We start from the raw sequence: 12,350 nt of genomic DNA, 5'->3' as shown, positions 1-12,350 counted from the left end.
CTCTTATATTTTGACAGACCAGCTAGATCTACTGCCTCTATTATTTTATGACTGACCAGCTAGATCTACTGTCTCTATTATATTATGACATACCAGATAGATCTACTGTCTCTAAAATATTATGACAGACCAGGTAGATCTACTGTCTCTATTGTATTATGACAGACCAGCTAGATCTACTGTCTATATTATATTATGACAGACCAGCTAGATCTACTGTCTCTATTATACTATGACAGACCAGGTTAATCTACTGTCTCTACTGTATTATGACAGACCAGCTAAATCTACTGTCTCCGTCTCTATTATATTTTGACAGACCAGCTTGATCTACTACCTCTATTACAATGTGACAGTCCAGCTTGATATACTGTCTCTATTATATTATGACAGACCAGCTAGATCTACTGTCTCTGTTATATTATGACAGACCAGCTAGATATACTGTCTCTAGTATATTATGACAGACCAGCTAGATCTACTGTCTCTGTTATATTATGACAGACCAGCTAGATCTACTGTCTCTATTATATTATGAGAGACCAGCTAGATCTACTGTCTCTATTATATTATGAGAGACCAGCTAGATCTACCGTCTCTATTATATTATGGCAGACCAGCTAGATCTACTGTCTCTATTATATTATGACAGACCAGCTAGAGATACTGTCTCTATTACATTATGACAGACCAGCTAGATCTACTATCTCTATTATAATATGACAGTCCAGTTAGATATACTGTCTCTATTATATTATGACAGACCAGCAAGATCTACTGTCTCTATTATATTATGACAGACCAGCTAGATCTACTGTCTCTATGTCTCTATTATATTATGACAGACCAGTTAGATCTACTGTCTCTATAATATTATGAGAGACCAGCTAGATCTAGTGTCTCTATTATATTATGACAGACCAGCTAGATCTACTGTCTCTATTGTATTATGACAGACCAGCTCGATCGACTGTCTCTATTATATTATGACAGACCAGCTAGATCTACTGTCTCCATTATAATATGACAGACCAGCTAAATCTACTGTCTCTGTCTCTATTATATTATGACAGACCAGGTAGATCTACTGTCTCTATTATATTATGACAGACCAGCTAGATCTACTGTGTCTATTGTATTATGACAGACCAGCTAGATCTACTGTCTCTATTATATGACAGACCAGCTAGATCTACTGTCTCCATTATAATATGACAGACCAGCTAAATCTACTGTCTCTGTCTCTATTATATTATGACAGACCAGCTAGATCTATTGTCTCTATAATAATTTGACAGACCAGCTCGACCTACTGTCTCTTTTGTACTATGACAGACCAGCTAGATCTACTGTCTCTCTTATATTTTGACAGACCAGCTAGTTCTACTGTCTCTATTATATTAAGACAGATCAGCTAGATCTACTGTCTATATTATATTATGACAGACCAGCTAGATCTACTGTCTCTATTATACTATGACAGACCAGCTCCATCGACTGTCTCTATTATATTATGACAGACCAGCTAGATCTACTGTCTCAATTATATTATGACAGACCAGCTAGATCTACTGTTTCTATTGTATTATGACAGACCAGCTAGATCTACAATCTCTATTATATTATGACAGACCAGCTAGATCTACTGTCTCCATTATAACATGACAGACCAGCTAGAACTATTGTCTCTATTATACTATGACAGACCAGGTTAATCTACTGTCTCTATTGTATTATGACAGACCAGCTAGATCTACTGCCTATATTATATTATGACAGACCAGCTAGATCTACTGCCTATATTATATTATGACAGACCAGCTAAATCTACTGTCTCCGTCTCTATTATATTATGACAGACCAGCTAGATCTACTGTCTCTATTATAGTATGACAGACCAGCTCGATCTACTATCTCTATTACAATGTGACAGTCCAGCTTGATATACTGTCTCTATTATATGACAGACCAGCTAGATCTAATGTCTCTATTATATTATGACAGACCAGCTAGATTTACTGTCTCTAAGTCTCTGTTATATTATGACAGACCAGCTAGATCTACTGTCTCTGTTATATTATGACAGGCCAGCTAGATCTACTGTCTCTATTATATTATGACAGACCAGCTAGATCTACTGTCTCTATTATATTATGAGAGACCAGCTAGATCTACCGTCTCTATTATATTATTACAGACCAGCTGGATCTATTGTCTCTGTTATATTATAACAGACCAGATAGATCTACTGTCTCTATTATACTTTGGCAGACCTGTTAGATCTACTGTCTCTATTATATTATGACAGACCAGATGGATCTACTGTCTCGATTATATTATGGCAGACCAGCTACATCTACTGTCTCTATGTCTCTATTATATTATGACAGATCAGTTCGATCTACTGTCTCTATTATTTTATGACCGACCAGCTAGATCTACTGTCTCTATTATATTATGACAGACCAGCTAGATCTACTGTCTCTATTATATTATGACATACCAGATAGATCTACTGTCTCTATTATATTATGACAGACCAGCTAGATCTACTGTCTCTATTGTATTATGACAGACCAGCTAGATCGACTGTCTCTATTATATTATGACAGACCAGCTAGATCTACTGTCTCTATTGTATTATGACAGATCAGCGAGATCTACTGTTTCTTTTATATTATGACAGACCAGCTAGATCTACTGTCTCTATTATATTATGACAGACCAGCTAAATCTACTGTCTCTATGTCTCTATTATATTATGACAGACAAGCTAGATCTACTGTCTCTTTTGTATTATGACAGACCAGCTAGATCTACTATCTGTATTATATTATGACAGACCAGCTAGATCTACTGTCTCCATTATAATATGACTGACCAGCTAGATCTACTGTCTCTATTATATTATGACAGACCAGCTAGATCTACTGTCTCTATTGTATTATGACAGACCAGCTAGATCTACTATCTCTATTATATTATGACAGACCAGCTAGATATACTGTCTCTATTATATTATGACAGACCAGCTAGATCTACTGTCTCTGTTATATTATAACAGACCAGCTAGATCTACTGTCTCGATTGTACTATGACAAACCAGCTAGATCTACTGTCTCTATTATATTATGAGAGACCAGCTAGATCTACCGTCTCTATTATATTATGGCAGACCAGCTAGATCTACTGTCTCTATTATATTATGACAGACCAGCTAGAGATACTGTCTCTATTATATTATGACAGACCAGCTAGATCTACTATCTCTATTATAATATGACAGTCCAGTTAGATATACTGCCTCTATTATATTATGACAGACCAGCAAGATCTACTGTCTCTATTATATTATGACAGACCAGCTAGATCTACTGTCTCTATTATATTATGACATACCAGTTAGATCTACTGTCTCTATAATATTATGAGACCAGCTAGATCTAGTGTCTCTATTATGACAGACCAGCTAGATCTACTGTCTCTATTGTATTATGACAGACCTGCTCGATCGACTGTCTCTATTATATTATGACAGACCAGCTAGATCTACTGTCTCCATTATAATATGACAGACCAGCTAAATCTACTGTCTCTGTCTCTATTATATTATGACAGACCAGGTAGATCTACTGTCTCTATTATATTATGACAGACCAGCTAGATCTACTGTGTCTATTGTATTATGACAGACCAGCTAGATCTACTGTCTCTATTATATGACAGACCAGCTAGATCTACTGTCTCCATTATAATATGACAGACCAGCTAAATCTACTGTCTCTCTCTATTATATTATGACAGACCAGGTAGATCTACTGTCTCTATTATATTATGACAGACCAGCTAGATCTACCGTCTCTATTATATTATGAGAGACCAGCTAGATCTACCATCTCTATTTTATTATGACAGACCAGCTCGATCTACTGTCTCTGTTATATTGTAACAGACCAGCTAGATCTACTGTCTCTATTGTACTATTACAGACCAGCTAGATCTACTGTCTCTATTATATTATGACAGACCAGCTAGATCTACTGTCTCTATTATATTATGAGAGACCAGCTAGATCTACCATCTCTATTATATTATGACACACCAGCTGGATCTATTGTCTCTGTTATATTATAACAGACCAGATAGATCTACTGTCTCTATTATACTTTGACAGATCAGCTCGATCTACTGTCTCTATTATTTTATGACCGACCAGCTAGATCTACTGTCTCTATTATATTATGAGAGACCAGCTAGATCTACTGTCTCTATTATCGAACCAAAACGGGTCCCTCATATGGGGAAGGAAGTCTTTTAGAAGCCTTTTTCCAAAAAGGTTTCCAAAAGCTAATTATATAGTATCCATTTTTAGCTTTATATCTTATTGTGATCTTTTCTGTTTCTTTCAATTATTAGACACCGAGAGCATGACTATCTGGAGTATTTATCCTGTCTTCTCCGGTGTCCTGTGTGAATTTAAGTATGCTCTCTCTCTCTCTTTCTTTCTTTCTCTCTCTCTCTCTTGGAGGACCTGAGCCCTAGGACCATGCTTCAGGACTACCTGGCCTGATGACTCCTTGCTGTCCCCAGTCCACCTGGCAGTGCTGCTGCTCCAGTTTCAATTGTTCTGCCTGCGGCTATGGAACCCTGACCTGTTCACCGGACGTGCTACCTTGTCCTGGACCTGCTGTTTTCAACTCTCTAGAAACAGCAGGAGTGGTAGAGATACTCTGAATGATCACTATGAAAAGCCAACTGACATTTACTCCTGTTGCACCCTCGACAACCACTGTGATTATTATTATTTGACCCTGCTGGTCATCTATATAAGAAGGGCTTTAAAAATCATTTTGATTTAACTATTACACTGAACAAACCCTTGAACAGAGGAATGTGGGTCAGCATCATGGCAGCAAAGGTACAAATTTGTTAGTGCATCCATTCATGCAATAATCACTGACAATAATCTATAGTTTTCCCCATCTACAGGGAGCAGGATAAAACAACCTTGGGATTTACGTTGCCTATCAAGGGAGGACCAGCAGAAATGGTTAGAAAACTACACTGTAACGGCGTTCTTCTGTTGAAGGAGGAGCAGACCAAAATGCAGCGTGGGGGTTACTCAAGTTTATTAAAGAAAATAGACTAGACATGAAATAACTGAAATGTACAAAAACAACAGACGGAACGTGAAAAACTATACAGCCTATCTGGTGAACATAAACACAGAGACAGGAACAATCACTCACGAAATACTCAAAGAATATGGCTGCCTAAATATGGTTCCCAATCAGAGACAACGATAATCACCTGACTCTGATTGAGAACCGCCTCTAGACTACGCTAGACACCCCACAAAACCCCAAGACAAAAACACACCACGATAACCCATGTCACACCCTGGCCTGACCAAATACATGAAGATAAACATAATATATTTCGACCAGGGCGTGACATACACTGAGTGTACAAACCATCAGGAACACCTTCCCCCCCCTTTTGGGCCTCAATTCGTGGGGACATGGACTCTACAAGGTGTTGAAAGTGTTCCACAGGGATGCTGGCCCATGTTGACTCCAATGCTTCCCACAGTCGTGTCAAGTTGGCTGGATGTCCTTTGGGTGGTGGACCAATCTTGATAACAAGGGAAACTGTTGAGTGTGAAAAACCCCCAAGCAACATTGCAGTTCTTGACACAAACCGTTGCGCCTGTTGTGACTCAACAGGTTGCCAAGCAGAGGGCAGCATACCATGGTCTGGCTGACCTGCTTGATGAACCACCTTCGGTAACAACTAGATACAAGTAGAATAACTTCAGTAGGAACTATAGGTACAAGCAGAAAAATAATAAAAGGCAATATTTCTATTGCATTTGCATTTTGTTCCTGAACAGTCCCTCAACAAAGGTTGAATGATCGAAGACCAAAGACAATTTGTATTTTCGATTCAGCTAATTGCATTTCATGGACTCCCATCATTCAGTAGTCGTTTTCCACAACGGAAAATGGTAGAGGAATAGCACACCTTGTAACTGGTGACATTCTCATGGATCTCTACGGGCTCCTAGATGATCTGGATCTAACCAACTGGTTTATGATTCCCTCGGCATTGGATGGTAGTGGCCCTGCTAAGCCCAACGGTAAGACCCTGATCCTGTATGAGGGTTTGGAACAGAGCCCTGTGGAGTAATAAGGGGTAATTACCTTCACCATGGAGGGAACAGAACACATAGAGAACAGGCCCTGCTGAAGAATAGACAGCTGTACTGCTCCAGCCCCAACATGATTAATGAGTCTAACAATAGTGGTGTTATTGAAAATGGACTAACAATTAATTTAATGGTTTAATTGCAATCTTATCATGGGTCGCATGTGAGGTAAATATAATATGCATGGTCTGTATATCTGTATAGATAACCTACAATTGATCTTCTCAATAACAGGTGTGGGTTGCAGAGTCCAGGAGGACATCAGAGGTGATGCAGGCCCTGAGAATCGCACATTCAAGGAGCACCAACGTATCTTATCCCTCAGATCAAACGACTCCACCAAAGTCACAGCCTTGTAAGGAGGATCCTGAGAAGACAGGCTCAACATTCGATCAAGGCTTATCAATCAAGGCTCAACACGTTAAAAGCATAAACATATTTTGATTATTTAATTGACCTCCTACATGATTGGCACTACTTTTATAGATCTCACATTATTTCTGTGTTTCGGGCTGTCTTCTTGTAGGACTCTGTGGAGAAAATTGTTGCCCCACATCTAAGCCCAGGACAGACCTGTGCTGGCAGTGCCAGAAGAACAACTATCGGGTCTTCAGATCTGCCAATATGCCAGAAGCTGTTAAATCAGCGAAGCTGAAGATGCAAGAGCAGCATCTCCTGGTTGTTCAGAGTGAGCGGTCTGTCTACCAGAAGATGGTTGCTGACAGTAAGACCACCTGTCAAGACCTGCAGTTGTCTCTGGGGGCCCTACTGAACCAGCAAGCAAAGACATCAGGATACATTACAGCTTTGATTTTACTCAACAAGAAACATTTCCTCCTTTATACTGATTAAGGACATAAATAGATATACAGTACAATCAAAAAAAGAAGAAAAGATTCATATATATATATATATATATATGGGAGGCAGACAAATACATTTCACTGTTTAAAGACAGATTGACAGGGGTGAGACAATTAATTGTAATTTATCTTAATGTTCTTTTGTTGTTTGCAGATGCACTAGCCTTCTGACCCTATGCAGCCAGGTCCCATCTACTTTTTAACTTCTCACAAATGTGTCTTGTTTGGTGTCTGCCGTGAAGGAAAACCACAACAAGTCAACTCCTTGATTGATGAAGGTATGTCATCCAGCACAGGCAGCAGCGCAGTCATCAACTACATCCACCATTTCTTCACCAAACTACGGAGTTGGGGAAACACGTGTTGACCTGAATTGTAATAACATCAGTGGCCAAAACAACAACAAGTCAGTGTTCCGGTACTGTGCCTGTGTAACAGTAGTCTCCTTGCATTGTGTACAATCAGTCATCGACAAGGAACTCCAACATGTAGCACCAGTCATGTAGCTTTATCCTGATAGGAACCACACAAAATTGCACGTCATGCAATGCACGTCTCACCATCCAACTCTGCACTCACGCACGCTGGTTTGGTGCTTGTTCACTGGGACAGTTACCAAAATAATACAATTACAATATACAAAATAATATCTTTAACAATGTACCTGATAGGAACGACACAAAATTGCACGTCATGCAATGCACGTCTCACCATCCAACTCTGCACTCACGCACTGTACAAAATATATGAACCCCCCCCACCACCAGACAGAGTAAGTTGCTAGCTAGTACTGGCGGGAATACTTTACAACAAAATTCACAACAAATATTCTCCAAAATCCGCTGCATCTTATGTGTGATGTTCGAATAACATTTACAAACAATTTGATATAAATTGTACATTTAAATCATCACTTGAGAGTATAAAAATCACTTTTGATGTACAGTGCTTGGCAACCAACAACTTACCGCTGGTTTGGTGCTTGGTCACTGGGACGATTCTAACTGGAACATCCCCCCTCGTAAGCAAGCTACGCAAACCAGCCAATAAGATGCCACGTTGAGTAGGTGAAGGCAAGACAAACTCAAACCAAAAACCCATTGGCTTAACAATAAAGTGGCAAGGGGAATCACCAATATAACCCTGTTACACCTGGCGGACCATGCACAAGCTCCACCACAATCTGGACCTTCACTTCCTGATCACAGGCCACAACAAGTTTGCCTGGTGCTTCAGCCTCATCAAGCAGAGTGAACACTGTCTGAGATGGCTGGTGTTGTGAAGGACAGCACTGTGACAGGGGTCAACATCCCACAGCTGGTTGGACTGGAGGATGGTACGGTGCTGGTGTGAAGCTATGGCTGGCAACAACACTTGACTCCCGACTTCAGGCCGCTGCCACAGATCAAGCAGTACCAGCACTTCAGGTGTTTATAATTTTCATTGCATTGTCTGAGGTTATTCTTCTTATCTAAACTTGGGAGGTGAATTGATGTTGTCAAAGAGGTTTTTGTTATTTCCTGTTTTACAGCTTCGGTGCTCTGGAGCCTGGTGGTATTGTCGCCAAGGAGCGTTCTGACTCAGTCGGGACCAGGTTTCAGCTGCTGCACAACGCTGACGTCCTTCCTCCCATAGATGGTCTACCTGTACAAGCACCACCTGGACTGGACACAGCTAGACAAACTTATCTTTTTGAGAAGATCAGGGAGTTTTGCAATGAAGAGGCTATGGGCATCACATGCCCTGCAACAAAGTCAAGGGCAGGACAGAAACAAGCTCTCCGAATATAGATTCTCTTGTTCATGCTTGGTTCGGTCAGACCACTCATCAGCACTATCTGCATTGCCTCACCACTTTAACCGATTGTATGCATACAACTACCTCATCTATCACTACTGTTATTGTTCGTGTACATACTGTATATCAGTATATATTTGCACTATTTCTGATAATGCTACTACGCATGTAACCATTTGCCTGTAACGTTTACACCTTCTGTAAAGACCCATCCACTTAGCAAAATATTGATATATAAAATAAATATTGATATGTGTGGTCGTAACATGATTTTGTGACATACCACACAGACTCACTAAACACAAATGCTTCGTTTGTAAATTATGTGAGTGTTGGAGTGTGCCCCTGGCTATCCGTCAATAATTTTTTTAAATATGGCCATCTGGTTTAATCAATCAGACTTCTACTTTTGATACTTAATGGCCCAAAGAGGCTAATGTACTTTTGATACTTAAGTATTTTTTTAAAAAAGCAAATACTTTTAGACTTTTACTCAAGTAGTATTTTACTGTGTGACTTTAACTTCAGTCATTTTCTATTAAGTCATCTTTACATCTGGACACTTTGTTTACCTGGAATGTTTCCTTATTGTCGGCTACTACCACTTTAAGTCTTAATCTTTACTACACTACTCACTGTTCAGTGCATGACTGCACATGTGAATCCTTAAAGAGATGGGTGGGGCTGGCTTAAGAGGGTGTGAACAATGCTGAATGTGTATAGACAATATAGACAAAATAGAGCTCTCCAGTAGGTACCAAAACATTCAAAGGCCATTTTCTCAAAAGTGAATTTACAAGTATATCAACTTTCAAAGCAGAATTACTTATCCATTGTTCCTCAAAAATGCAGTGTATGATATACCATTATGTAGTTCTGAGTCTCTACTTTTTACCAATGTAAAACACCCAATTTCAAATGTTGCTACATAAGACAGAATCCTGGTGATGAGTCACAAATGCTTATTGCATGAGTCTGTTGTTTAATTGAACTCAATCAAAACTTAGGTACGTTATTAATGGATTTTTTGTAATAAATTAATGGTTATTTTTGGCAAATTTACAACAGCAATCAAATGTGTTTTATAAAGCCAATTTTACATGAGCAGTTGTCACAAAGTGCATTATAGATACCCAGCCTAAAACCCCAAAGAGTGAGCAATGCAGAGGCACAGCGGTCATGGTACACATTATAGATGTACCGTATACTTCCCATACAATTCAGGACACCTTCTTAGAGTTAAAACAGTCACTCCTAAAAAAATCCATATGTAGTTCCAAACCTGAGTAGCAGCTTTAAAGAAGAAATACAGCTACAATAAATAAAATGTGTCCCCCTTTTTAAATTTGGCCACTTCAATTGGTCAAGTTATAGATGTGTACAGTACACAGGTATACAAGTTGATTTCCCCTTTAAAATGTTCCCCTTTAAAATATTTAAACGTGAAATCTTTAAACAAAAAAAAAAAAAAAAGAGTTATTTAATGCGCTGGTAAAACTGCACCACTGCTTTCTCCTGGTCGTGTGTCTCAATAGAGCCGTGGCGTAGTGCTCTGATCTCACTGATGGCGTCGATGCCGGAGATCTGCCTGGTCTTCACCAGGTAGCAGGCCAACATGGTGCCTGTCCTCCCATGGCCATGCATACAGTGAACAGCTACACCCTACAGCAGCGAGAAATACATGTGGTTGACTTACATAGATAAAGATACAGAAGGCTGTGTGTTAAAATACATCAATGGTTGACAATAATTAAACTGTGTACATTTTGACTGTGACCACTGAACTCAGTAGTCAATGTTTTTGGTTTCAGGTGTCAAAACAGAAGGAGGTCCTCTGATGTAGCTGAATAATAGGTAACTGAACACTAACCTCGCCTTTAGCATTCGATTCCTCCACAATAGACAGAAACCTCTGAATTTGTTCTGGAGTTGGTGGGGTGAAGTCTATTATCTTGATGTGGTGTAGTTTCACACCTGGGACCGTATCATAGTTGGGAGGTTTTTTCTCACACAAGCAGACCAGGTGTTGAATGCCATTGTCCAGAAGGTATTGGTAGTGGGCAGTCATTCGAGGGAGAGCCAGTCCTGCCAACTTTTTAGGTTCGACCCAGGAGAAATTAGGGGGTGGACTACAGGCCATGGCAAAGTCAATCTGAAATATTGTGAAATGTAGAGATTGTTTTACCATTCAATAATCTCATATTCACAGCCAGTCACAATGTGCATTCAGATGCCCATAAACCCATTACTGTGTTAACGTTACAACGATGAAACTGTTTGGCCTCAGTTGTGTAGTATTTAGGAACGATGACTGAAATCTGGCCGAGTTGAATTGTACTCCACTGGGAGATGATACTCGAACAAGGTTTATTATAAACAAACGGTTGGTATAACTAGTTAACTAAAGATTTCCCCTTTCATCTGTGACTTTGACACTTCAACCCACTCAAAAGCAGCTAGTTAGTGGTAGTAGCTACTAGTTGAGTTAGCTAAATAAGCGTCCATGACAAAGGGTGGGCGTCAACTCTGTGTACAAAAAAACAGATGATAAACTAACATTTTCTATATTGCCAAAAATCCAAATGTAATATAAAGTTTGCTTACTAGCTATCTTTACGTGAAGTTTATAAAATAGGTTGCTAGCTAGCATGCTACTGGCACCTGTCAATTCATTAATGCATTTACTTACGTTCAGTATTTTTTTCTGAAGAAATCCGTGTATAAAAACAGGTCAGATCTGGCGTGAAAAGGTTTTGCAGCTAGCTAAACGACTAAAGTCAGGGTGTGGTGGGTGATGTCCTGTTAAACAACATAGAACACAACCTACACTGGAGCTTAGTCCGTCTTTAGAACGATGACGACAAAGATGTGTAAAGGGCGGTGAACAATAATTTATACATACACAAGACAATATTATGGGGGCACTGTTTTGAAGCCACGGCACCTCCATCTTGGCCCTCCTCACCGTGGTAAAAAAAAATGTTTGGGAAGTTACTGTACAGAAATGCATTTATAATATCCACATTTGTTTTTGCCACGTTTATTATATTACAGACACCTTAATGCATTATTTTTTATCTGAACGAAACATACAAATATGTACTTTTTATGTACTGTAACGACCCTGGGTTTATAAGCGCGGAAATCGACACTGCCGCAGGAGCATGCTTTTGCGGCACAGTCGATAGCGCGCCGGACCTCGGGCTAGAAGGTCGAGGGTTCGAGACCTGCTCCTGGCCTGTTTCATTACATTGGTGTAAACCCATGGTCGTTACAGTACTGTTACTGTCAATAACAAAAATACTTTAAATGCATGTAATTTTGTGCTTGAAACATTTAATTGAAATACTGTATAATTCCATAAATTCCCGACAGAGGACTGCTTCTTCTGAGGAGTGCCAATATGGCGTCATCAGTGGCTTTAAAGCCTCCCATTGGCCAATACATAGCATTAACAATCTAGGGTTTATATACATCATTGG

General features: G+C 39.5%; 1 protein-coding gene across 1 annotated transcript; it reads right to left on the bottom strand.

The window, feature by feature from the left end:
• Positions 1-9,815: 9,815 nt before the first annotated feature.
• On the bottom strand, positions 9,816-11,734 carry dusp23b (dual specificity phosphatase 23b). The gene is made up of 3 exons (XM_064953224.1): positions 11,558-11,734; positions 10,739-11,020; positions 9,816-10,530 (listed from the first exon to the last, which is right to left on the bottom strand). Exons 2-3 carry the CDS (start codon positions 11,006-11,008, stop codon positions 10,345-10,347), a joined length of 456 nt encoding a protein of 151 aa, XP_064809296.1. The 5' UTR covers positions 11,009-11,020; positions 11,558-11,734; the 3' UTR covers positions 9,816-10,344.
• Between the last annotated feature and the right edge of the window lie 616 nt (positions 11,735-12,350).

This window comes from Oncorhynchus masou, chromosome 32 (assembly GCF_036934945.1).
Source record: "Oncorhynchus masou masou isolate Uvic2021 chromosome 32, UVic_Omas_1.1, whole genome shotgun sequence".
NCBI classification, from domain to species: domain Eukaryota; kingdom Metazoa; phylum Chordata; class Actinopteri; order Salmoniformes; family Salmonidae; genus Oncorhynchus; species Oncorhynchus masou.
This window is presented reverse-complemented; position numbering and strand designations above follow the sequence as displayed.